General features: G+C 59.1%; 2 protein-coding genes across 3 annotated transcripts in view; one reads left to right on the top strand and one right to left on the bottom strand.

Annotated features, from left to right (window-relative positions):
- Window positions 1–471: 471 nt before the first annotated feature.
- SSRP1 (structure specific recognition protein 1) lies at window positions 472–10,451 on the bottom strand. Of its 2 annotated transcripts, XM_025266034.3 has the most exons (18): window positions 10,298–10,451; window positions 9,715–9,837; window positions 9,101–9,286; window positions 8,074–8,179; window positions 7,607–7,797; window positions 7,290–7,520; window positions 7,061–7,164; window positions 6,845–6,973; window positions 6,428–6,649; window positions 5,537–5,609; window positions 5,421–5,429; window positions 5,006–5,144; window positions 4,883–4,928; window positions 2,906–3,035; window positions 2,341–2,511; window positions 2,097–2,185; window positions 1,215–1,401; window positions 472–964 (listed from the first exon to the last, which is right to left on the bottom strand). In XM_025266034.3, the coding sequence occupies exons 2-18, from the start codon at window positions 9,766–9,768 to the stop codon at window positions 893–895; spliced, it is 2,139 nt and encodes a 712-aa protein (XP_025121819.1). In that variant the 5' UTR covers window positions 9,769–9,837; window positions 10,298–10,451; the 3' UTR covers window positions 472–892. The 2 variants fall into 2 exon arrangements, with proteins under 2 accessions (XP_025121819.1, XP_025121820.1); XM_025266035.3 differs by lacking the exon at window positions 5,421–5,429.
- Window positions 10,452–12,173: 1,722 nt separating this feature from the next.
- Window positions 12,174–23,763, top strand: part of P2RX3 (purinergic receptor P2X 3) — a 32,202-nt gene continuing 20,612 nt past the window's right edge. The window contains exons 1-6 of the mRNA XM_045162908.1: window positions 12,174–12,449; window positions 20,669–20,804; window positions 21,304–21,375; window positions 21,535–21,598; window positions 22,758–22,851; window positions 23,080–23,157. Of these exons, the coding sequence (XP_045018843.1) occupies window positions 12,331–12,449; window positions 20,669–20,804; window positions 21,304–21,375; window positions 21,535–21,598; window positions 22,758–22,851; window positions 23,080–23,157 (563 nt within the window). The 5' untranslated portion in view covers window positions 12,174–12,330. The remainder of the gene's footprint in view (window positions 12,450–20,668; window positions 20,805–21,303; window positions 21,376–21,534; window positions 21,599–22,757; window positions 22,852–23,079; window positions 23,158–23,763) is intronic.

The following is a 23,763-nucleotide window of genomic DNA, read 5'->3' as shown; positions in this document are numbered from 1 at the left end:
ATACTCCACAAGAAAGGCTTCACACATACTCCACCCCTTTCCCGAACCCCTATCAGGCTACACCCCCACCCCCACCCCAACACACAGCACTCTTCCCCCCCAATTCTGCGGGCTCAGGTTTCCATTCCCCCCCATTTGCGGGGAAGATTGGTCAATCCTGATTCCATTATCGAAAGACTTCCAAGACCCTGGACTCGCAGGTGATGAAGGCTGGAGCCGGAGCCGCCCTCTCAGCTTCGCTAATGGAGTGCCGCTGTGAGAGAGACGGCCTAATCAGATCAGCTGTCATTTCTAGACTCTCAGGTGGCCCATCCCACCAGAAGAGACTGAAAACCAATGCTTGTCCAGCCGGGAACAGAACAGGCTGTACCTGGAGACTCGCTTCCCAGCTGAAGGGTCAGATGAGTGCAGTAAACACCAGAAAGAGTGAGAGCCATACAGCGGGGTGAGAGAGAAGGCCTAAGGACGTGATTTCCAAAGTCAGTTCCCTTTATTAAATGTTCATTTTTCACAGACCAGAAATACAAAATAAAAGTAGAAATAGGCCCCGGTTAGGAGCTACAGACCTGCCCTCACAGGACCCCTGCCTGCGGCAACTTGTACAGGACAAGCAGCAGCTATACCCCAAAGGGCGGGAAGGCAGGGCGTGCGGTGGGATCCAGCCCTGCCCTGGCCCCCACCAGATGTCTCCCCGGATTATAAACAGCCATCTTCTGAAGCCGCAGGGTGAGACGCCTCCCCTGCGGCCCCAGGGAAGTGCAGACTAGCGGGAAAGCTTGTTCAGATGGCACAGAACCCAAGGACTGCATTTCATAGGAGAAAACAGGTACCAAAACACGGGTGGGGAGACGGGCTGGGACGGGGCAAGCCCCAGGAGACACAATCTTCTTCTCTATTCATCAGATCCTGATGCTGAGTCTTCTGAGCTGGGGGGAGTACTGGCTAGTTCCTCTTCTTCGGAGTCCTGAAAGCCAAAGGTCTCTTACAGGGGAGAGGTACAGAGTCCAGGCCACCCTCCCCCCCAGCCACTTTTCAGAGAAGGACCCCCACTTGGCTACCCGCTCCCTGCACCCCAGTGTTAGCCTTCAGAAGCACAGATTCCACCCACCCGCTCCCCTTCATTACCCCTCCGTCCAGGAGCGTCTGTCTGTCCCGCCACCAGCCCAGCGGCCCCCACCCTTCCATGCCCCACGGCCCCCCAAGCCCCGCCACACCTCACTCCGCCTTCTCTTCTTTTTGCCCTTATTTTCTCCGGAAGAGCTCTCGTCACTGGACACAAACTCTTTGCTTTTGAAGCTCTCGCTCAGCTGCCTTGAAGAAGACTTTGATGATGAGCCCCGGGAGGGTGTGGATTTCTTCTCCATCTTCACTTTGACTTTCTTCTTCTTCTTGGACTTGTCCCTAGGTGAGCAAGAGGGAAGGGGGTGCTGGGCCCTCGGGTTCCCCGCATCATCAGGGCCGAACCTCTCCTGGCTTTCACAGGGCCTTTCCCAATCCCAGCCACATTGCCCAGCTCACACTAAACGTACACAACCAGGCGTGTCAGCCCTGAGTGCCCCAGGGGAGCTCATCATAACTGAATCACAGGAAGGATCAGGGGCTACAGCCTGAAGCAGCCCCATATGCAAAACTTGCTTAACGTCTGTTATTGGTGAGTCACTAAGTCGTGTCCCACTCTTTTGAGAGACCGCTGACTAGCCTGCCAGGCTCCTCTGTCCATGGCATTTCCCGGGCAAGAATACTGGAGTGCGTTGCCCTTTCCTTCTCTAAGGGATCTTCCTAACGTCTGTTACTTTACCTTTAAAATTTCATGTGAATTACGCTCCGTAATAATAATCATTTTTAATCCCCCCCACCCCTTGAAATAAAATTGAAGGAAAATATGGCTCTTAGGAAAATGAGCCGTATTTATCCAAGTTACTTTCAGAAATCCTCTAGCCCATTCCCCGTACCTGGGCAACTGCCTACCCCGATCTGAGCAGCACTGCCCTACTGCAGTCAGAAACGTGTCTGTTAACACCCCAATTCTCAACCTGGAACTGCAAAAATACCTGCCAGAAAAGCAGCTCCTGGGTCATTTTGTTCCCAACTCTCACCTCTTGGAGGACTCTCCACGGCCGCCTTCATATTCCTTCATGGCTTTTTCATATTCCCTCCTGGCATCCTCAGCCTTGCGATCCCACTCCTGAATCACGCACACACAGGGAATGAAAAAAACAGGAAAATATATATATATATTAGACCCCTGCCCCGATGCAGGCAAAAGCAGCACAGAACCATAGCCCTGGGCCCACCCACCTCCATCAGGTCCCAGGGTCCCGACTATCCGCAGCTCCTTACCTCCTTCTTCTCCTTGGACATTCCCTTCCAGATCTCACCCGCCTTCTTGGAGAGGTCCGTGACGCTGATGCCTGGATGGTCCGACTTGATCTTCTCCCGGCTGGCGTTCAGCCACAGCATGTAGGCAGACATGGGCCTCTTGGGGGCGTTGGGGTCCTTGCCCTTCTTTACCTGTGTAGGAACCCAGAGGCCGTCAGCCACCTACTGCCCACAAAGCTCCACATTCTCCCCAAGAGATGACCTGGAGCTCCTTCTTAGAGGGACACAATGGAGAAAAGACTGCGCAGCATCAGGCTAGACGGAGAGCCCCCAGGGATGGAGACCATGACCTCCACCGCTCTGCACCCCAGCCTAAGCTCACATGGAACCCTCTCCTTGGGCTCCAGGACAGAAGCCTACTCCCAATTTGGATCTCCCAGAAGCTAACTGTCTCAAGGGCCAGACTGAAAATTCTCCAGGCTCCTCCTCAAGGCCAGCACCAGTCCGCAGGCCTTACCGGGGTGGGGGGAACTGCAGAAAGACTGAAAGAGGACGGCCACCCCCCACCGCCCAGCACAGTCTGCACCTCCAGGGGCTTCTTGCGGCTCTTGCGGTCCTTGGCCATCTTGGCCTTTTTAAGCTGCTTCCGTTTCTTCTCTTCCCGGTCGCTGTCACCCTCGTTACTGGAGGAGCTAGCGGAGGCGTTGCTGTCAAACCTGTCGAGGACAGCAGGGCTCAGAGAGAGGGGAGAGCCACCCACCAGCTTAGGACGGGAGGACAGCGAGCCCCAAGACCCCCGCCCAGGGAGCAGAGACGGAGCAGGGCTGCGGCGCGCATCCTCCTCTTGCTGACGTGCCTTCAACCACCCGGTCCCCACCCAGCCGTGGCAGCGGCTTCCTCGTCAAATCCATCAGCAAGACGCAAATGACGCAGGGGGGGCCTCTGCGGCTTTCTTGGGTCACGGCCTAACCTAGACCCCACGCCCCTGGAGACGAAGCCACGGTCTCATCTTGCCCAGAAAATGCCCCAGGTCCACTTCACCGCTTCCTCTGAGCTAACTGTTTTAACCCTGCAGTCTTCTCTGTTGAAGAGATAATCAGCTACCATGTAAAAAGTGGGGGGACCACCTTCAGTCCAACCCGGTACCCCTAAGCAGTCCCCTCCATCCACGCGCCCAGCCCCTCAGAAGGTGGAGCCCTTACGCCCGCACCACGGTGAGGAGCCCTTTCCAAGGCACTGTCGCAAGCGACTGCTCACCGACCCTCCCAAGTGTGCAGCAAGCAGAGCTAGTGCACTCCAGCAGAGTTTCCTTTTTTTCTTTTTGCTGCCCAACCTTTAATTCTTTTGGAACAAGAGAACTCCAATTTCCTGTTGGGAACCACCCAGCCCCATTCAGGGGGAGCGCACCCCAACCACAGGCTCTAAGCGGGGTGGGGGGGGGGGGTCCATGGCTTAATTCCGGCCCATCAGAGCACATCTCAGAACGCAGACTCAGGAAGGGGAGGCAACCACACTATTCACCACTGCTCTGAAAAAAGCAGCGCTTCTGAGTGTTAAATTGTAGGACTGAGCCTACCCCATGCTGCTCAGGGTCATTTAGCAATGCATGCACCTATCTAAAAAAAAAGGAAATCAGAAGTAACAATTAATATTCCGCTCAACTTTTGAGCACCTGGATTCAGTCGTGGTGGTGGTGGTTTAGTCGCTAAGTTGTGGCTCCTCTGTCCATGGGATTTTTCCAGGCAAGGATACTGGAGTGGGTTGCCATCCCCTTCTCCAGGAAATCGTCCCCACCCAGGGATGGAGCCCGTATCTCCCGCATTGCAGGCGGATTCTTCACTGTCTGAGCCACCAGGGAAGCCTCTGGATTCAGGTGCCTGAGCCCAATCCTATCACCAGGCTCTCTGGTTCCATGACCTAATAAAACTCACTCTTACGCGAAAGTCAGTTTGAGTCATATTTCTGACATCGGCAATCAAGAAGTCTCCATAGAGAACTTCCCGGTGGGACACGGGTTTGATCCCTGCTCTGGGAAGATTCCAACACACTGCAGAGCAGCTAAGCCCCATGAGTCACAATTCCTGAAGCCCCTCGCACCCTAGAGCCCCTGCTCCAAAACAAGACAGGCCACTGCAGTGAAAAGCCCGCACCCCGAAAGCAGAGAGCAGCCCCTGCTCGCCGCAACCAGAGAAAGCCTGCAACCAGCAACTAACACCCAGCCCAGCCAAAAATAATTTTTTTTTAAAAAGTCGTGATGGACACTACCATCTCATAGGGGAAGACAGAGATGCATGCACCGCCTGACCTGAGGACCGCAGCTGGGAAGCAGGCAAGCTCTGCCCCTACCACCGTTCTCTCCACTGTCCTTTTCTGGTTTCAGGAGGCGCTTCGCACTTACAAAGCATCTTAACAACCTTAAAACATGTCCCTGTATCACTTCAGCAGCAGTCACTTTTCTACCCTCGGTCAGTAGGTAACTCCGGGACTTGGGAACGCCCAGAGGTATTCCGGTTCCTGAAGCTTACGGGCCACCCTCACCCCGCCGGGTAGACCCACGACTCACTCCTCTGCCACATCCTCCTCCTCTTCACCCGGGTTGAAGGACTCATCTGAAAAAGAGCACAGGCCGCGTGAGCTCCGCCCCCAGAAGACCCCACCCCGCTCCCCGCCAGGCCGCCCAGCCCACCGGTCTCCTCTCCCGATTCATCGCTGCTGTCGTTGGCGTTCTCCTCGCGGATCTTGCCCTCCTCCTTCATCCGTTCCAGGTAGGCGTCGTGCTGGTCTTCGTCCGAGTCAGCGTATTCGTCGTAGCTGGGGTTCATGCCCTGCAGGGCGGGCATGGGGCTCAGGGCCAGCCCCCCACCCCGCACCCGCGGAAGCTGTCCCCATGCCTGTGAGCAGCTGGGAGCAACCACGCCTGGAGCCCCAGGACCGCATGTCCACACACAGCTCGGCGCAGAGCGTCTGCCCGACTCCCTGGCGACCCGGTTAGTCCAAGCCCCTCCCGCGCCCGGCCCCCGGGGGGCCCCTGGGGGGCTGCGGAGCCTGCTCTAAGGTCATGCCAGGAAACCTGTACCCGGAGGGGAGAGGGTCTCACGCACCTCTTTTTTCTACAAGGGCGAGAAGAGAAGAAAGAGTGAAAAAGAAGCCGCACCAACCCCAGCCCCTTCCCCGACAGAGAGAGCAGGCGAGGCTCCTCCCAAGCACGCCCAGATACCTCTTTCAGCCCTCGGTTTTTGATGTTGAGCTTCTTGGCGTTGACGAAGTCGAACAGCTTGCCGTACTCCTCCCTGAGAGGAAAGGGGCCCGTTACCCAATGGGCAGGTCCAACACGGGCTGGGCTGCGGGCTGTCCTGACACCCCCCAGGGGCCGCATGACAGCTCGATCACGCCCAGGATCTCAGAGACCCCTGGCGAACAACAGGCAGAGAAGAGTCAGGCGCTGGTCTTGAAGAAAACTTACAGGATCTTCAGATTTCAGAGGAATAAAAGGCAGAAAGGAGTGTGTGCCTGTCCACCAACATGCTCAAGCAGTGGGGAGGCGGGCTGGGCATTTTGCTAGTCTGTAACCCAGCCTTCTGGAGAAGGCAATGGCACCCCACTCCAGTACTCTTGCCTGGAGAATCCTATGGGCAGAGAAGCCTGGTGGGCTGCAGTCCATGCGGTCGATGAGAGTCGGACACGACTGAAGTGACTTAGCAACAGCAGCAGCCCAGCCTTCTCAGGCTGCTCTGAAGGTTGACTGTGAACGTGTCTGTGAAACATGCAGCCCCCAGCCGGCATTCAGTGAGCAGCTGCTGTCCTCGGGCACAGAGATCATTCAAGGAAAGAGGGAGATAGCATTTCCATTGTGCGGGAAGAGGAGGAGGGCTAGTACCAAACACACACGGCACTCGGATTTTTTTAAGTACAGAAAGCAAGCAATGCAGCGGCTGCCAAAGGCTAAGCACCCCAAGGGAGAAGGCCAAATTCCAGGCAGCAGAAGAGAAACTCTGCTCAAGGCTTGACGTGTCAGAGAAGAGTCACCGGCCTGGAGAGGCCGGGCCGCCCAGTGGAGGAGGCTGGGTCAGGGCCAGGGTGCCCAGGAGGGCTGGGCAGAGGCGCTCACCTCTCAATGCTGCTGAAGGTATACTGGGTGCCCTGCTTGGTCTCAATTTCAAAGTCAAAGGAACGCGTGGTGGTGGTCCCGCGGGCGAAGTTGACAAAGGAGATCTCGTCGAAGCGGATGTGCACGGGCGGCTTGTGGACGTAGATGAAGCCCCGCTCCAGGGGGTACAGCAGCCCTGAGCTGGCCTTGTAGGAGCAGGTGATGCACTGGGCCCCCGAGTGCCTGGGGAGGTGGCACGGTCAGTGCCGCCTGGGCAGCAGGCACACGGCGTGCCCCAGGTCCCCCGGTGTGTAAGCCTCAAGGGGCTGCCCCCTCCAGCGACCGCCCACCCAGGGCCCCGCGGGGTGGCGTTCCCAGCAGGGGTTAGTGCACCCCCCGCCTCCCACAGCAGGCAGCGGCCCAGGCCGGTGTGCTCACCCTTGGAAGTTGCCCGGGACCGTGATCTTGCGGTTCACCAGCGCTTTCATGACCCGGCTGACCATCTCATAGAGGGATCCCGACATGTTCTTGGTGAGCCGCCCCTCAAAGCGCTTCTCCACCTCCTCCCTGAGGACAGCAAGAGGCGGGCGGGGGCGCTGCGGCCTTCCGCCCGTCCACCCGCCCCCTGCCCAGGCCAGGGACAGCCTCACTCACTCGTTCATGTTGAGCGTCAGGGAGATGTCCTCGTCCTTGGAGAAGAGCAGGATGAGGAAGTGGTAGCGAGTCTGACCCTGCTTGATGGGGGGGTCCAGGCTGATCTGCGGGGGAAGGACCGACCGGGTTCAGCGCCAGCCAGGGCTTGGAGGACCAGCGGATGAACTAGACAGACACGGGTGACATCTTCCTCCCAAAGACCTGGCGGGCCCCAGGGGTTCCAGCTTACCACAAAGAACATCTGGCGCTGGTCCTTGTGGGGCAGCAGGAAGAGCCGCAGCACCGTGGTGTAGGGGATCTTGTAGTCGAAGGTCTTGCCGTGCAGGTGCAGGAAGGTGGGGTAGATGCGGATGTCGTAGCGGCCTCGGGGCGTCAGACACTGCAGCTCCCGGAAGATGCAGATGGCGTCTCCGGTGGCCTGGATCACGTCCGCCTTTGACAGCACGTTCTGGGCGAAGGCCTGACGAAGCACACGCGGGTCATCGAGCCGCTGGGAGCCAGCCGCGGGGCTATCCAGGGCCCGCTCAGCACCGCGGAAAGCCTCACCTCGACGGGGTCCACGCCGTCCTCCTGGGTGGGCGGCACGTAGAAGCGCACCTCCATGAGGGAGACCTCTGCGTCATCGTTCTGGTGGAATTCCAGCGTCACCTCGTTCTTGCCGGTGGTGCACTGGGACACATTGCTGAGAGGGATCTCGAAGACCGGCTGGTCGCCAATGTCGAAGGAAAGCAGCTGCCCTGTGGGGAAAAGGCGGACGATCCATCCACAGGCCCTTCCCCTGGCTCAGCATAAACTGCGCTCCCACCAGACCGCAGGCTCCCTGTGGAGAGGGCCCAGGGGCTGTCTGTTTATCCCAGACCCCCTAATACACCGTTGGTCCTCGATAAACACACGATCGTTTACAAATGGACAAGAGATCAGAGGCAGTAGCAGAGAGAGAGCAAGACAAGTTAAAGGGGGAAATCTTTCATCTTTCCTCCTCCCCCGAAACCTCAATCTCCCGCAGGACTCACCACCAAACTTCACGGTTCCCCAGTTCCAGCCCTTCACACACAGGTCCTTCTCCATTAGCTCCAGGCGATAGTGAGTTTTGAAGAAATCAGAGAGTTTCTCAAACTCCTGTAGGGAGAGGAAAGAGAACCAGCCCAGTAAACTCCTGATGGCCTGAACACAAACTTGAATGTTCTGGGATTATCTGTTTCTGAGAAGCTGTCCCAGTATACCTTGTATCAGAAATCCTTGGTGACTTAAGAGTCACAGCTATAAAACTGTTTAAAAGACTGGGAAAAGGTTATTTCTCAGCCTGGGGGAGGAATAAAGTAAGGGGCTGACATTCCCAGTCAGGGGTCTCACAATGTTTTTTCTGAGTTTGTATAGGTATTGCTTTACCGAAAATGGAAACGAAAATGAAGTAAAGTCTTGAATGCACGCAGGTCACAATGGAAAAACAAAACCCAAACTAAAGCATCAGGTAAGACCCAGAACCTGGATAAAGACAACAAGCAGAAGACACCAAAAAAAAACAAAATCAAAACAGTAGAAAAACTTCTGGAGTCAGGGCACAAAGAAACTCCTGCTGCTGCTAAGTCGTTTCAGTCGTGTCCGACTCTGTGGGACCCCATAGACGGCAGCCCACCAGGCCCCGCCATCCCTGGGATTCTCCAGGCAAGAACACTGGAGTGGGCTGCCATTTCCTCCCCCAATGCATGAAAGTGAAAGTGAAGTCGCTCAGTCGTGTCCGACTCTTAGAGACCCCATGGACTGCAGCCTACCAGGCTCCTCCGTCCATGGGATTTTCCAGGCAAGAGTACTGGAGTGGGGTGCCATTGCCTTCTCCAGAAACTCCTGAGACTGACCCAAAACTGAACGTTGATTGCTTAACAGCTTCACTGGTGCTGCTGTAAGGAGCCCAAACCAGCGATCGCACAGTTACCAGAAGAAGGGGTAACTGTCTGTCTAGAGGATTAAAACTAAAGGAGATACATAGTCAAGAGGAGGTGATGGCAGTCAAGAGGGGGCGATGGCAACAGGGTGTCTCACCGATTCCCGGAAGCCGTCATACTTATAGACATGTCCGTTCTTCGTGAGCAGTTTAAGCCCGTGGCCCAGAGCCACCCGGCGCCAGATGCCTTCGGTCAGCTCCCCGGCCTGGATGTTGTCCACCTTGCCCGTCTTACTGTTCTTAAAGATGATGCCCTGGCGGCTCAGCCTCAGCCGACCATCATTCTGTGGGGTAAACAGGCCCAAATGTGTGGGGACGCCACAGAGCAGCAGACCAGGGTCAGTCCCACCTGGCGCCCCATCTGGGCCCGCCTGACATCCACAGACTGGAGCAGCAGCAGCCGTGAGGAGCCCTGAGGGCTGGTAAAGGGAGACAAGCCCGCTAGGACCCTTGGGCTCTAATCCTGGCTCAGGCATCCACAACCCTTGCAGGGTCTCACTTTCCAGGCTCCGGGACTGGGTATAGCAGCTGTGAGGCCCTCAAGCGGACCTGATTCTGGTCCTTTCCCTGGGCACCGCTTCTCAGTTGGGGGGAACCCTAAGCACACACGGGTACTCTGAGCCCTTTTCCAAACCAGCATGCCCATGCAGAGCATGGGCATGATCAGTGGCCCTGCAGGTCCACTCCCCTCCCTCCGCGGGGCCCTTCTCACCATGGAGCCCTTCACCTCCTGATACACGTCGTTGAACTCCAGGGTTTCTGCCATGCTGACCTAGCCCTGTTGGTACCCCCGAAACTCCTGGGTGGGCGCGCAGACGGAGGGCGCGCTGGGGATCTGGATTCGAGAGAGAGAGAGAGAGGTGGATAGGAAGGACAGACGCTCACGGTGCCCCCGGATGGGCCCGCTGCACCGGGCATGCGTCCTATCTCCTCCGCCCGGGGGCCCGGGCCCAGTCCTGGGGTGCCGGGCCCATTCCTGGGGGGTGCCGGGCCCATTCCTGGGGTGCCAGGCCTGCCCCAAGAAGTGCTGACACAACCCCCCACCCACAACCCGACACCCGACCTGGGCGCTGCACCGGGCGCCGCGGCACCGAACAGCGCAGCCCCCCGGGCCCGGCCGACTCAGCGCGCAGGGCGCCCCCCCCAGACCCCCCAGCGCCCCCAGAGCCACAGCTCCCCCCGCCCCCCAAAATGGACTCGCCCGCGGCCGCCCGCCTCCAACGCGGGCCGGCCCACCGCGCGCACCCCGCGGGGGAGCCGGGCCCGCGCCCTGCACGCGGCCGGCGACCACCCACCTCCTCGTGCCGGAGCCTCGCGGCCGCCGGCGCCCGGGCGGTAGGCGCGCCGGGGCGGGGGGACGGCGCGGGCGGGGGCCGGGCAGGGGCGCTGAGCAGGCTCTTCCCGCGTGCGCGGCCCCGCGTCCCGCCACCGGAAGCGCTGGCCACAGAGACGGCTGCCGGCTAGAGAGGCGCCGCCCGCGAGGCGCCCGGCTAGAGCGCCGGCAGCGCCGGAGGCCCCGCGGGGCGTACCCGGCCCCTCCCGCCCGCGCGGCCGCTGACCCCGGCTCCGCCCGCCCGCCCGCGCTGCCCCCGACCCTCGGGCCCGGAAATCGGGGGCCCCTTAAACGCTAAAGACGCCTAGGCTTTTTAGAAGAGAATTTGCGTAGTGTTTTTATCAGACTGGGTCCCGAAGCGCGTGGCTCTTGCAATGAGGGCGTGTATCTCCTGTACAATAGTGGTTTCTGTAAAGCCGAAAGGAGTCTGACCCAAGAAGGAAAAGATTGGAAGAGTTGTGCAGAGAAGTGCCCCCTCCCACTGGCTTCCAGGAGAATGCAGGCGTTGATGTCGCTGTGACGGCACCACCCTCTCCTGTCCAGAGAGGACTGGGTCCTTTTGCAAATGAGCTCGCTGCACCCCCGAAACTTCCAGCAGCCCCTACAAGTTGTGAATTGCCTGGAAGGGGCTGGCCAGCGGCCATGCCAAGTTCAAGCGCTGGTGTCAGGTTAATCACGGAGCCACAACTGCTTTGAAAGCCTATCACCCTGGGACTGCGGAAGCCAGCCACCCCCACACCCCCACCTTCTAGAGTCCTGAGGTGCATCTTGCAAAATCAGAGGCGGCCGGACTTGGGAGAGATGTCTGGGTTTCTACGCTCCAACCTCATTTTGCAGATGGGGAAAGCTGAGGCCCTTAGGGGAGGAGCCCTGGGGTCTCAGTTGGCGACAGAGTTGAAGACAGATCTACCACGGTCTAGCTCTCCTCTGTCATCCTCACCGTGACTCTGTATTTCAGAATGACTGACGATATGTGTCGTGCATGGAGACATTAGGGCAGAATGTTGAAACTTGAACATTTCTCTGACAGCCTGACCTGTGGTTAACCAGTAGCTTTGATCCTGGGACAAGAGACAAAGTAAACGCACCGTTGTTCCCAGAACTCATGGCTTTACCCTCTGGGTGATGGCTGTTCCCACACTCTCTAGCAACATAAATTCAACTAGATTCAATAAATATGCATTGAGCTCCGACACAGTGGTAGGATTTGAGGAAACTAGCAAGCAAGATGGAAACAGCTCCAAGCTTCCAGGAGCATGTAATCAAACAGATGATTCAGATAAATACACTGACAGAAAAACAACCCTCCCCCCAAAAAACACCCAGTGTTATAATGCAGTGCTGGAAGTAGAACTTCAGCCACTGCCAGGATGAATAGGAAATAGAAACTAAGTGACTCTTTAGTTACCCTCTCCCCTGAGACCAGGAGAAAGGTTCAGGAGACCACCCCTCCCCCCACCCACGCTGTCCCGATAGCAGCTCTTGAAAAGAGCGGAGTGTCTGTAGAATTGAGCGCTATAGGAAGACAGGAATAAACTCAGCTCAAGCAGGCTGCTAGGTGGGTGGGGTGGGGTATTGCAAGGGGCTTTCAGGAGAGCGTGGAGCAGCTGGTGAGCTGGGATGGAGACGCAGCACAAGAGAACAGAACCGAAGCGGTAGACAGAGTGCAGATAAAGCATAAGTCCCAGAGGGCCCCGGCCAGCTGCATCCCAGGCAATCAGGAGCCTGGGATTGGAGACCCCACCCCTGCCGTGACATCATAGGGGAGTGGGGTGGAGACCAACAAAAAGGGGGTCCCCCACCCTGGCCTTGGACTCTTTGCAGCCCACAGGGTGGAGAGCAGAGAGAAGCTGAGCCCCGAGCTAGGGTTGCCTGACTTAAAGGAACAGGCTCCTCAAGCCCCCTCTAAGCCGCCCCCCCTCCCAGCCTCCATCTGGATGACCCCTCCCTCCTGAGTCCACCATCGGGTCTCTCCTGAGGGGTCATTCTCTCAGCATGAACTGCATCTCAGATTTCTTCACCTACGAGACCACCAAGTCGGTGGTCGTGAAGAGCTGGACCATTGGGATCATCAACCGAGCGGTTCAGCTTCTCATCATCTCCTACTTCGTGGGGTGAGTCTCTGGCCCCCAGGACCTAGAAACCTGAGATCCTAGTGACCCCGAGGGCCGCTCCCGGGTCCCATCCTCCCCTGCCTCCCCTCAGTGTTGCTGCCCAGCTGCCTAAGTGTCTCCCCTTTGGGGGGCAGCAGCCTCATCTGTGGGGACCTGTCCCAGGCACTGTCCTCCACTGTCATCCTCGGGGAGTTCTTTTCCCACTAAACCCTCCCAAGTTGGACCGTGGCCATCACCCCGAGGAGGGGCGCTCTTGCCCTTCCACCATCTCCCCTTCCCTCTCTCCTCTCCCCCAGCCCCAGCCCCAGCCAGAGAACAGACCCCCACACACACACACACACATCTTCCCATTGCCTTCAATCAACTCTTCAGGGGTCTCAGAAAGATGAGGGAGCCAGGGGAAGGGAGGGGAAGGCGATGAGACAAGGGAGTCCGCGACAGGTTGACCAGGTGGATGGCGGAGAGGGCGCAGAGAAGGGGCGGGCTGGGCAAGATGCTGTGAGAATGTCGAAGGGGAGCCCTCGTTCTCTGAGCACAGGACGGGGAGGGAGGGCGTTAGAGTGGGGGACCCTGCACCTGTGGGGGGACGGGCGGCAGGCAGAAACGAGTGCAAACACCCTTCCAGGGAAGATATACTGCAGAGAAAGGAGGCTTTCCTGAGGATGACATAGGGGACTGCCCCCCTCAAGGACCAGAAATACTCCCCTTTGTCAGAGAGCATCAATGCCGTCCGCCTGACTTCATGCCCCAGAATCCATTCTGGGAGTTACTTAGGAGCCAGGGAAGTCCGAACACCCGCTCTTGGCCCCCACCTCTTGCAGATGCACAATGCACACACGTACACACACGTATACATGTGTACATACAAAGTACACACAAAGGTTCATGAAACAGACAATGGCCAGGGGGAAACACAGGTTCTGTCCTTCTAGTAGACGTTCAAATCAGGAAAGCAGGACAGAAACCTCGGAGGTCTGTTTCTTTTTTCCTGGCATGCGGGTCTCTAGCCTCGTGCTGTTCCTTGAGACAACGGGTCTGTGTGTGGGAGACAGAAAGCCACCGATGACCGTCCGGAGTTTGTGCCGGGAGGTCAAAGGAGACCCGTGTGCGTGTGGGCTGGGGCTGCGGGAGTGGACCTGCTGGCCTGCCAGGCAGGAGTAGTGCGTGGAAAGACGGGTGGCCGTGGATGAAGGAAATTTTTAGCAGCTCCACACGTGTGCTGAGAACCAGTGGGTTTCATTCATGTGGTGTGTAGACGAGGCTGCACATGCAATCTCCTCGCGGAGACATGAGAGGAGGGATTCAAGCTTTGGGATGAGATTAAATGGCTTTAAATGAAGTTCTGTTCCCACACTGGGGTTTCACGAGATAGGATGTTTGCATGTGCTCTCCGTCGGCATCTCCAGTGCCTGGCTTAAAGTTGGTTCTTAAGGCTCCACGTTTGCCTGTGTGTGCACGGCTGTGGTTCGTTGCCGCTGAATGGTCTATTGGTCCAGGTGAGCACAGAGCTACTTCAGCACCTTCCAGCCTGGCCTGGCTCTGTGGGCTCCAGGCCGGAGGCTGATGGAGGCGAGACCCAGCGGGCTCCATCGCCCCCGCCCCCCACTGCCCTTGTCTCTCCCCCTCCCTGATCCAGTCCAGCGCCCCGTTCTCAGTGCTGCAGCCGGCCTGCTGGGCGGGTGGGAGAGGCACTTTGGCGTCTTGACATCCAGCCCCATCCGTCTCCCAGTCTGACAGCTCCCCATGGAGCAGCGCCTGGCAGTTCCATCAGCGCTCTCTTCAGCCCAGCCCCTGGTCTCAGCCGCATCTCTGTGCACCTGAGCCCGGACGCCCGTCCGTGGTCAGGAAGGTAGCAGGAGTGTATCGAGTGTGTTCTCCTGACACAGAGACGGGAACAGTGGGCCCAAGCACAACGGGTCCTCACCCCGATGGAGCTGACCCTGCCAGAGATGGATGCTAATCAGACCGTCTCCACGAGCAGATGTAAAATGGCAGCTGTGTCTCGGGGTTGAAGAAGGGGCGCCCAGCGCCCCGAGGGTCGCGGGTACCGAGGGGTTTGCCTTTGACCCGGCCGGGGAAGTAAGGGAAGGCTTTCTGGAGATGAGACTTTGAAGCCAACAGCTGAAGGATGAGTCAGAGCCACCAGGTGCAAGAAGAGGAGGAAGGGGGTTCAAGACAGAGAAGGCCGGCTCTGCCAGGTGGAAGAGCCTGGTGAATGCGGGACGAGAAGGGGTCTTGGTGGCTGGAGCAGAGGGAGCCAAGCAGAGGATGGTGGAGGACGGGGCTGCAGCCACAGGCGGAGGCTGGACCTCCGATCCTTCACTGCTGCAGAGGAGTGATGGACCGTGATGGAAGCTCCTGGTGCGTTTCAACCTCTGTGTGTGTGTGTGTCTGTGTGTGTGTAGGGGGATAGGTGGGAAGCCCTGGCTGACACCCCAGGGATTGGCGTGGGCAGAAGTGGACGCAGGAGAAACCGTTAAAAGGCCAGGCAGTCATGCAAAGAAAGGTGACCGTGGCTCCGACTCAGGAGGATTTGAAAGGATTTTTAGTGCTTTGAGGTTAATGCTTGACTTGAATCGCTTCCATATTAGCCCTGCCAGGTAGACCAGATGCACAGCTTTACCTAGGGCATGAGCGACAGGAGCCAACTACTCCTCTTATGTACGTACAGCAATACACCGCCTGATCGCCTGATGGACTCCACACACACCCATGCACACACACACATACTGGCCTGAGCCTCAGCTGCTTGCCTGTGGCTCCCGCCCGTCCATCCCTGGCTTCCTGACCCGCCCCAGGTGCACGGAGGTGTCTCCGTGAGGACTACTGGGCCTTTCTCGTGCCTTTTCTGGGCCCAGCTGGTAATACGCAGTCTCCTCTGCAGTGGTGGGGAGGGGGGAGGACTTCCTAAAAGCCGACCCCTTGTCTGGATCCCGCGGGCACCTAAGGAGGAAGGAGACAATCCCTGAGGCTTGAGTGCCCAGACGCACCAGCCAGTGCCCGGCCTGGGGTTGGTTCCCGGGGCCTTCCTGCAGGAAGCCCACAGCCTGGAAAGCAGGGGTGAGGGCCTCCCGCCTCTGGGGTGCCCCTTCCACCCCGGGAAGGGCCTGTTGGGGTTGCAGGCGCCCCCAGCCCATCGCAGCCCTGCACTGGCTCTCCCACTCCAAGACCCCCATCTGCACGGCCTCCCACTTTGGTTCATGACCTTCAGCCTCAGGTCAAAGCTTCCAAAGACGTCCATCATGTAAAGCCATTAACAGGGCGCATGGGGTCGGTGGGGATTGATCCAGTTTACAGAGAGGGGCGTGGGATCCCATGGCTTGCTTTCTGCCTGCCCCGTACCCATCTCCCCAGATAGGGAGACCTGGTCAGAAGCCTGGCTCTGACCCCAACAGGAGTGGGGTTCAGACAGGTCAGTTTCCGTCTCCACGTCTCAGCCCCCGTATCTGGACGATGCCACCTCTGAGGGTTCTGAAGGGAGGAGGTGACACATGGCAGTGCCTGGGCTGGGCGACTCGGGAAGCTGGTGACTGTTGCCATTTCTCAGGCTCCCAGCGTGCCCCTCTTTCCCTCGGCCCAGCTCACACCTTCCTGAGAGATCCGTCTGATGCCTGCAGGCATGCGTGCGCACGCGCACGCGCGCACACACACACACACACACCCCCCCTCATACCCTCCCGATCTCCTCCCTGACTCCCGGGAGGTGGACAGGACAGGACACTGCCCGGACTTCCAACCTGCACATCCCACCTGCCAGGGAGCTGCCGCCCACCTCCCGCTCTATAAATAATGAACCAGGAACGCGAGGAAAGAAGTCAGAGCAGCAGAGTCAGTGCCAAGAACTGGAGGCTCAGTGCCATCCCGTCTCCTCAGCCCTGGCCTCTGGAGACAGACTCGGCCCCTCTGTTCCGGAAATGAACACCACCCCCCCGCCCCCCCCTTCTCCAGCTGCCTGCATGCCCCAAGGGGGCACTGGAATGCTTCCGCTTGTTATTCAACTCGGAGGGGGAACCCTGCCTGGGCACAGAAAGGAGCCGTGAGGCAGGAGGAGGAGGAGGAGAGAGGCCGGACAGTCGTCCCTTGGGCCCTGGGCTCTTCCTCCTGAGACGTCCCTGAGCCGGGGGCCACTCTCCCGGGTGATGGGGCGAGGCCAGCAGGACAAGGACCAGGGCCCGGGGGGGCGGGACCCTGCCAGGGGACCCCGCAGGGGTGATCCATGGTCAGAGCATGCGCGCAGCTCGGCGAGTCGGTGCCCCGCCCCGGGCCTGGGCTCCTCCGTGTCCCGCCCCGGGCCTGGGCTCCTCCGTGTGTAGCGTGAGGATGATACCACAGCAGTCTCCTTGGGTGGTGAGTAAGGACTCCTGCCTCCTGAGCATGCCGTGCTGATCCTGCGGTGATGGTGGCCATCTGAACCCCACTTCTCACCCAAAGGTTCCCAGACTTGAAGGACAGGAGAGGCCGGTCATCTCACTGCTGGACACACAGAGGCGTGTCCGTTCCTCGGCCAGGCACACGGAGGGTCCAGGGGGTGTGTGGCCACCATGGCCCCAACCTGGGCGAGGGCACCACAGCCGCAGAGGTGCTCTGTCGGACCTCCCTCCCTACCTTGGCTCCAAGGGCCGCAGCCCACTGATAAAGCTCTTCTGGACGACGTCCCCGCTCTTCTGGATGACGTCCCTGTTTTCCATAATCATTCCCTTCCCTTCTGCTGGGATAGGAGATGGCAGGTGGGACGTCTCCATGAGCCGCCTTCTCTCCCGAGACCTCGATGATACCCCTCCCAGTTCAAAACACAGAAGGCAGGGAGAGGGAAGTAAAGCTCACCCCGCTGCAGACTTCCACAGAGGCATGGTGTTCCAGGGAGCGGTTCAGAAGCACACAGAGAACTCTTAATGGCTCGTTACTCAGGGCGCTGCCCGGAACAAGGCAGGAACAGCAAGGTAGGTGAGGCGCCCTCAGCCAGCGCTGGTGGTCACCACCCTTTCCCTCCCGCTCAAGACAGCGTTCAGAACTCGGGCGCCGGCAACTTCCCTGGCGGTCCAGTGGTTAAGAACCTGCCTTCGAATGCAGAGGACCCTGGTTCACTGGTTCGATCCCTGGTCAAGGAACTAATATCCCAGGTGTCTTGAGGCAGCTGCGGTGGAACACCACAGCCAGAACCCCGTGTGCTGCAACTGGGGCCCTGCGTGCGTGCGTGCTCAGTCGCTTCGGTCGTGTCCGACTCTTTGCAACCCTGCGGACTGTAGCCCGCCAGGCTCCTCTGCCCACGGGATTCTCCAGACAAGAATACTGGAGTGGGTTGCCATGCCCTCTTCCAGGGGATCTTCCCGACCCAGAGATCGAACCTACGTCTCCTGCATTGCAGGCGGATTCTTTACCCCCTGAGCCACCCGGGAAACCCAACTGAGACCCTATGCAGCCAAATAATTAATATCTTTTTTTAAAAAGAATTCGGGGGCCCTAGGGAAGCCCCACTAGGGGATGACTGCAAACCCTCTCACTGAAAACTGAACGAGGAGCCGCTTGTAAAGTTCAGTCCCATAGGTAGGGCCCCACGAGTGACTACAACCCCAGCATGACCCATGAGTTGCTCCCCTCTGCATCTCCCAACATCAGGGGACCCCAGAGGTTAGAAAGCTCCCAGGCTTGCAGTCCCAGCCCCTGCTTCTAAGCCCCTTGGCTCAGGCTGCAGCCGCCTCCCAGCCCTCAGCCTCCCCCGCCCAGCCTTGTCTTCCCTGCTCCACGGCTTCCGTTCCTCCTGCCCGTCTTCATCTCACAGGGTTCCCCCACCGGCCATCGCCCTGGTGAGCATCAGACCCCAACACCATATTCCCCATGTGCGCCCCTAGATTCCCTGAGGGGTCACACTGTGTCTCCAGAGCAGGGCACATGCAGTGTTTTGCAAACATGTTGGAGGAGGTTCTATCATCTGCACAGCAGGAACAGTGAAGACGCCTCCCCACGTGCCGTCAGGAGCAGATGGAACTTTCACGAGTGGCCTTGAGGCTGAGAGTGGCCTGAGGCCCGAGGGCAGGGCGTTGACTTCCCGTGAAAAGGCGGGTACCTCCCCGAAACTCAGGGGAAAGCAAGGGACCGGGGCAGCCCCTCCTTGCTGCTGGAGAAGGCTGGGAGGCCCGTGAGGGAGGCAGGAAGGGAAGAAGCCCAGGACATCCTCCCTGACCAACGTGGTCCCTGTCTGCCCTGACTCTGTGAGGGGGAGCCGCGTGACTGACAGCAGGCTCAACTGCTTGCCTCTCCGAAGCTGGTAAAGAGGCCAGGTCAGTGGAAGGGAAAGTTTGCTTTTGGGGGGATGCCAGATGCTCTCCAAAGGCAGACTCCCCACACCACCACCCCCACCTCGACAATCAGGGAGCTTCAGCTTTTATCGGCTGAAGGGGGCAAAGCTGCACGCAGAAACAGCGCCGTCAGCTCTGACTGTCATCTTCAGATTGGTCATCAGTGGTCTGACCGGCAGCGTCTCAATTGCTTTCAGTTCATCTTCAGTTCCAGGGTTGGTTTGTTTCGATTTTTTTTTTTTTTTTTTTTTTTGAGGCCAGTTCTCAAAATTTTTGCAGCTCATGTCACGGCTATAGTCTGCTCACCACCTAATCAAATTCTTCCACCTGGTGGGGGGTTTCCATATCTACAAGACAGCTCGAAGATTAGGGCTCAGAGGGTTATCTCTAGCCCCTGCGCAGGAACTGAAGCTCCTGGGCTTTGCTAAATTATTACTTGGTGTCCTTTGAGTATTTTCCCTTCATGTCTGTGTTTTCTCACTTCTCTATTAAACTTGTTCTTTGGCTCAAGTGTCAGGGGGACAAGGACCATAGTTTCTTACTCCGTGTCGACCGTACCGGTAAATGTCCACTGGGTGGCAGCACAACCCAAGAAATAAGCGGCCCCGCCTCCCTCCCCAGCCACCCCGTCGCCTGCCAGGCGCGAGCTGGCGGGTCCCTGCCGTCCTCCCCGGTCCTTCTCATCCAGCGCCCAGGGCCTGCGTTGGCTTGTCCGCTGAATCCCTGACGTGTGCCAGCTCTTAAGATACAGCCGTTAGCAAAGCCTGGGAGGCACCGGGGTCGGAGGCACCGGGGTCAGAGGCCCGTGACCCTCGGCGTCCTCTCTCCGGAAGCCGCCAGAGAGAGAAAGACAGCACAGCTGAAAACTGGTTCTTGGAAAACTTTAAAAAAAAAAAAAAAAAACTTACTCTTTTAAAAATGCTTTTTTAAAAAAATTAATTACTTTTTGTCCGCGCTTGGTCTTTGCTGCTGCACACGGGCTTCCTCTAGCTACGGAGAGCAGGGGCCGCTCTCGAGCTGCAAGGACTTCTCGTCGTTGGGTCTTCTGTGCAGAGACAGGCCCCAGACCACCCAGGCTGCAGTAGTGTGGTACTTGGGCTCAGTCGCCCCAGGGCCGTGGGGTCTCCCCGGACTGGGGATTGAACCCGTGTCCCCGGCACTGGCAGGCGGAAGCTTAACCACTGGACCACCAGGGAAGTCCAAACATCTCACTCTTTTTATGTAAAAGGCAGAAAACAACAAACAGTATACAAATGGCATCTGTAGTATTAAAATTGCAAGGAGGGGTTCAATGAGGGGGGAAAAAGAAGTCTAAAAGGGCTCTTTAGTCGCAAAGAGTCGGACACGACTGAGCGACTTCCCTTTCACATTTCACTTTCATACATTGGAGAAGGAAATGGCAACCCACTCCAGTGTTCTTGCCTGGAGAATCCCAGGGACCAGGGAGCCTGGTGGGCTGCAGTCCATGCGGTTGCAAAGAGTCGGACACGACTGCGCGACTTCACTTTCATGCATTGGAGAAGGAAATGGCAACCCACTCCAGGGTTCTTGCCTGGAGAATCCCAGGGATGGGGGAGCCTGGTGGGCTGCCGTCTATTGGGTCGCACAGAGTTGGACACGACTGAAGTGACTTAGCAGTAGCAGTAAGGGGGAAGTGCAGAAAGGGGGAGAACGTGACTCTAAGCCAACCCTGGGCTGGCGCAGGCCTGCAGCCCAGGTGCCCCATGCCCTCTGGAGGTGGACAGGAAGCGGCCTTTCCCTGCCTCTGTCTGAGGGCCTCGCCCCTCCTCTGTTGCTCTCCACCCCCGTGCCCCCCACCAGGTGGGTTTTCCTGCACAAGAAGGCCCAGGTGCCCTGTGCCCTCTGGAGGCCCTCTGTCTGAGGCCCCTCCTCTGCTGCTCTCCACCCCCGCACCCCCACCAGGTGGGTTTTCCTGCACGAGAAGGCGTACCAGGTGCGGGACACGGCTATCGAGTCCTCGGTGGTGACCAAGGTCAAGGGCTTCGGACGCTATGCCAACAGAGTCATGGACGTGTCTGACTATGTGACCCCACCCCAGGTACATCCCTCTGCCCAGCCCAGGACCCTGTGGGTGCCCCCATGCTGGGTAGGTTGGCGAGGAAGGGCCAAGGCAAGGAGCGCCGGTGGGATTCCCAGACCAGATGCGGTGGCATCAGGGATCCGGGGGACCCCTTCCCAGCAGCTGGGAGGTGCTGGGGGCTTGGGCCTGCCTTCCCACTTTGCTAGGCAGCACTGGGTGTCATGGAGTCAGGTTTCTCCCTGGCTCTGCTACAACCTGTCCTGAAACAAGGACAGCACCCTGGGGGGAGCAAGAAGGGTCGGGAGGATGTCTGGAAAGAGCTTGGCGTGGACCCCACCTTTGCCTTTTGTTAGCCCCGTGACCTTGGCCAGATCTCTGGGTCCAACCCTCAGTCTCCCCATCTGTACAGTGGGGATAACAGCCTCAGAGTTCTCATCTATACAGTGGGGATAACAGTTGTACTCACCTCTCAAATTGGCACTGTTGCATTTTCCCTCTCCCTCCTCCTCCTCCCAAGGGCACCTCTGTCTTTGTCATCATCACCAAGATGATCGTCACGGAAAACCAGATGCAAGGCTTCTGCCCAGAGGTGAGGCCAGGGCAGTGTGGTTGGGGGAGGCGTGGGGTTGAGGATGCAAGCAAAGGCCCAGGGTCCAGCCCCTGGAGCTGCGTGGGACCCCTCCACCCTCCAGCGCCCCCCCACTGCCCCCTGGGGTAATGGATCCTCCCCGCACCTGTCTCCCCACAGAGCGAGGAGAAGTTCCGCTGTGTGTCGGACAGCCAGTGCGGACCCCAGCGCTTCCCGGGGGGAGGTGAGTGCGGCCCCCTCCCCATCCTCTCCCAACCCCACGGAGTCAGCGGGACCCCAAGGGCAGCACATCCCCGCCAGGGGAGAGGGTGGGAATCAGGGGTCTCAGGGGCTGCTGCCCGCTCTGATGGAATTCCTCCATGTGCCAGCCCAGCGGGGGCTGCCCCCAGAGCTCCCAGTCCAGGGATGGGGTGCACACAGGTGTGCCCAAGGTGGGCAGGGCCGTCACGGACGCACAGTGGGACGCGGGGGCTGGGGGTAAGAGAGATTGGCTCCTGGTGTGTGCGTGCTAAGTCGCTTCAGTCGTGTCAGCTCTGCAACCCCACAAACTGTAGCCCACCAGGCTCCTCTGTCCTTGGGATTCTCTAGGCAAGAACACTGGGGTGGGCTGCCGTGCCCTCTTCCAGGGGATCTTCCCATCCCTGGGATGGAACCCAGGTCTCCTGTGGCTCCTGCATCGCAGGCAGATGCTTTACCGCTGAGCCACCAGGGGAGGCCCTGGTTTCTGGTGGGTATCCCAAGTGGCTTCCTAGAGGCAGGGACATTTGAGATGGGCCCTGAAGAACAGGCAGGATTTGGCAGGCGGCTTCGAGAAGGGCATTCTAGGCAAGAGGAGCAGAAGCAGCCAAGGCTCGGAGGCAGGAAAGAGCCTGCGGCGAAGGGGTCTCCGCGTGAAGGGGTCTCCGCGGTGAAGGGGTCTCCGCGGTGAAGGGGTCTCCGTGGTGAAGGGGTCTCCGCGTGAAGGGGTCTCCGCGTGAAGGGGTCTCTGCGGTGAAGGGGTCTCCGCGTGAAGGGGTCTCTGCGGTGAAGGGGTCTCCGCGGTGAAGGGGTCTCGCGTGAAGGGGTCTCCGCGTGAAGGGGGTCGCCGTGTGAAGGGGTCTCCGCGTAAAGGGGTCTCCGCTGTGAAGGGGTCTCCGCCGTGAAGGGGCTCGGAACACGGGAGGGATAGGTCGTCCCCTCCGTTCCGCCCGGTTCAGGGCTGGGGAGGCGAGGAAGGAGGAGCTCTGAGGAGCACGGGGCCCCCAGTCCCCCTCCGTGGCCCGGCCTGCCCTTTCCCTCCGCCTGCGGGATCCCTGTGTGTGTTGGGGGGCGTCCCCGATGGGGAGGGGGGAAGGGGTGAAGGGCCGGGCATGCACCCAGCGATCGCGGCTCCACCCTCGCAGGGATCCTCACCGGCCGCTGCGTCAACTACAGCTCTGAGCTCCGGACCTGCGAGATCCAGGGCTGGTGCCCGGCAGAGGTGGACACAGTGGAGACGTAAGGACCCGGGCACAATCCGCGCCTCTGGGCCCCCCGGACCTGTCTTCCCCTGGGGCGGGGAAGGGGCCCTTGACAGAGTCTCCCCCAGCCCCGCTGTCCCTCAGACCCCGAGATACCACGGCCACGTGGCCGTCAGGAGGTGCTCCCAGGGAGGTAGGTGGTCCCTCCTCCTGGTTCCGCCTCCTTCCTCCCGAGCTCAGGGCTCCTGCTCTCGCCCACCCGCAGGCCTGTCATGATGGAAGCCGAGAACTTCACTATTTTCATCAAGAACAGCATCCGTTTCCCCCTCTTCAACTTCGAGAAGTGAGTCCTCAGTCCCGTTGGGTTCAGTCGCTCAGTCGTGTCCGCCTCTGCGACCCCTTGGACCGCTGCACGCCAGGCCTCCCTGTCCATCACCAACTCCCAGAGTTCACCCAAACTCATGTCCATTGAGTCGGTGATGCCATCCAGCATCCCATCCTCTGTCGTCCCCTTCTCCTCCTGCCCCCAATCCCTCCCAGCATCAGGAGTCAGCGCTTCACATCAGGGGCCAAAGGGTTGCGTTCTAGCTCCTTCCTGAAGCCAAAGACCATTGCAGCCACCTCCCCACCCCCGGGAGGGGACAGCCCTTCTTCCCCGCTCTCCAGGGGGAGACCTCCCCAGGGTGGACTCTGGGACCAGCTTCTCCGCCAGCCTCCTGCGCCGGGGCTGAGGACCCACATGGGGGCTTTGCTGGGCAGTAGGGGGTGGGGGCAGGGACAGCGGACTCTGGGCCTGGAACGGGGGATGCCTCCGAAGAAGGCAGGGTCCTTTCCTCACCACCTCAAGCCCACGTGTGGGTGGGGTGTCCCTTTTCCCTTGGGGCAGCCCTCTCCAGTGGTGCCCCAGTTCAGCCCCTCCTGGGTGGGTGTCCACGTGCAGAGCACAGCA

Source organism: Bubalus bubalis, chromosome 16 (genome assembly GCF_019923935.1).
Source record: "Bubalus bubalis isolate 160015118507 breed Murrah chromosome 16, NDDB_SH_1, whole genome shotgun sequence".
Classification (NCBI taxonomy): domain Eukaryota; kingdom Metazoa; phylum Chordata; class Mammalia; order Artiodactyla; family Bovidae; genus Bubalus; species Bubalus bubalis.
This window is presented reverse-complemented; position numbering and strand designations above follow the sequence as displayed.

Excerpts from the sequence above, each read along its gene's own strand:
- SSRP1 (XM_025266034.3), bottom strand. The coding sequence starts at position 9,768 with ATGGCAGAAACCCTGGAGTTCAACGACGTGTATCAGGAGGTGAAGGGC. Across the intron at positions 5,610-6,427 it reads ACCTTCAGCAGCATTGAGAG|GGAGGAGTACGGCAAGCTGT; the intron begins GTGAGCGCCTCT and ends CTTTCCTCTCAG. Across the intron at positions 3,036-4,882 it reads GAGGAGGATGTGGCAGAGGA|GTTTGACAGCAACGCCTCCG; the intron begins GTGAGTCGTGGG and ends TGTCCTCGACAG.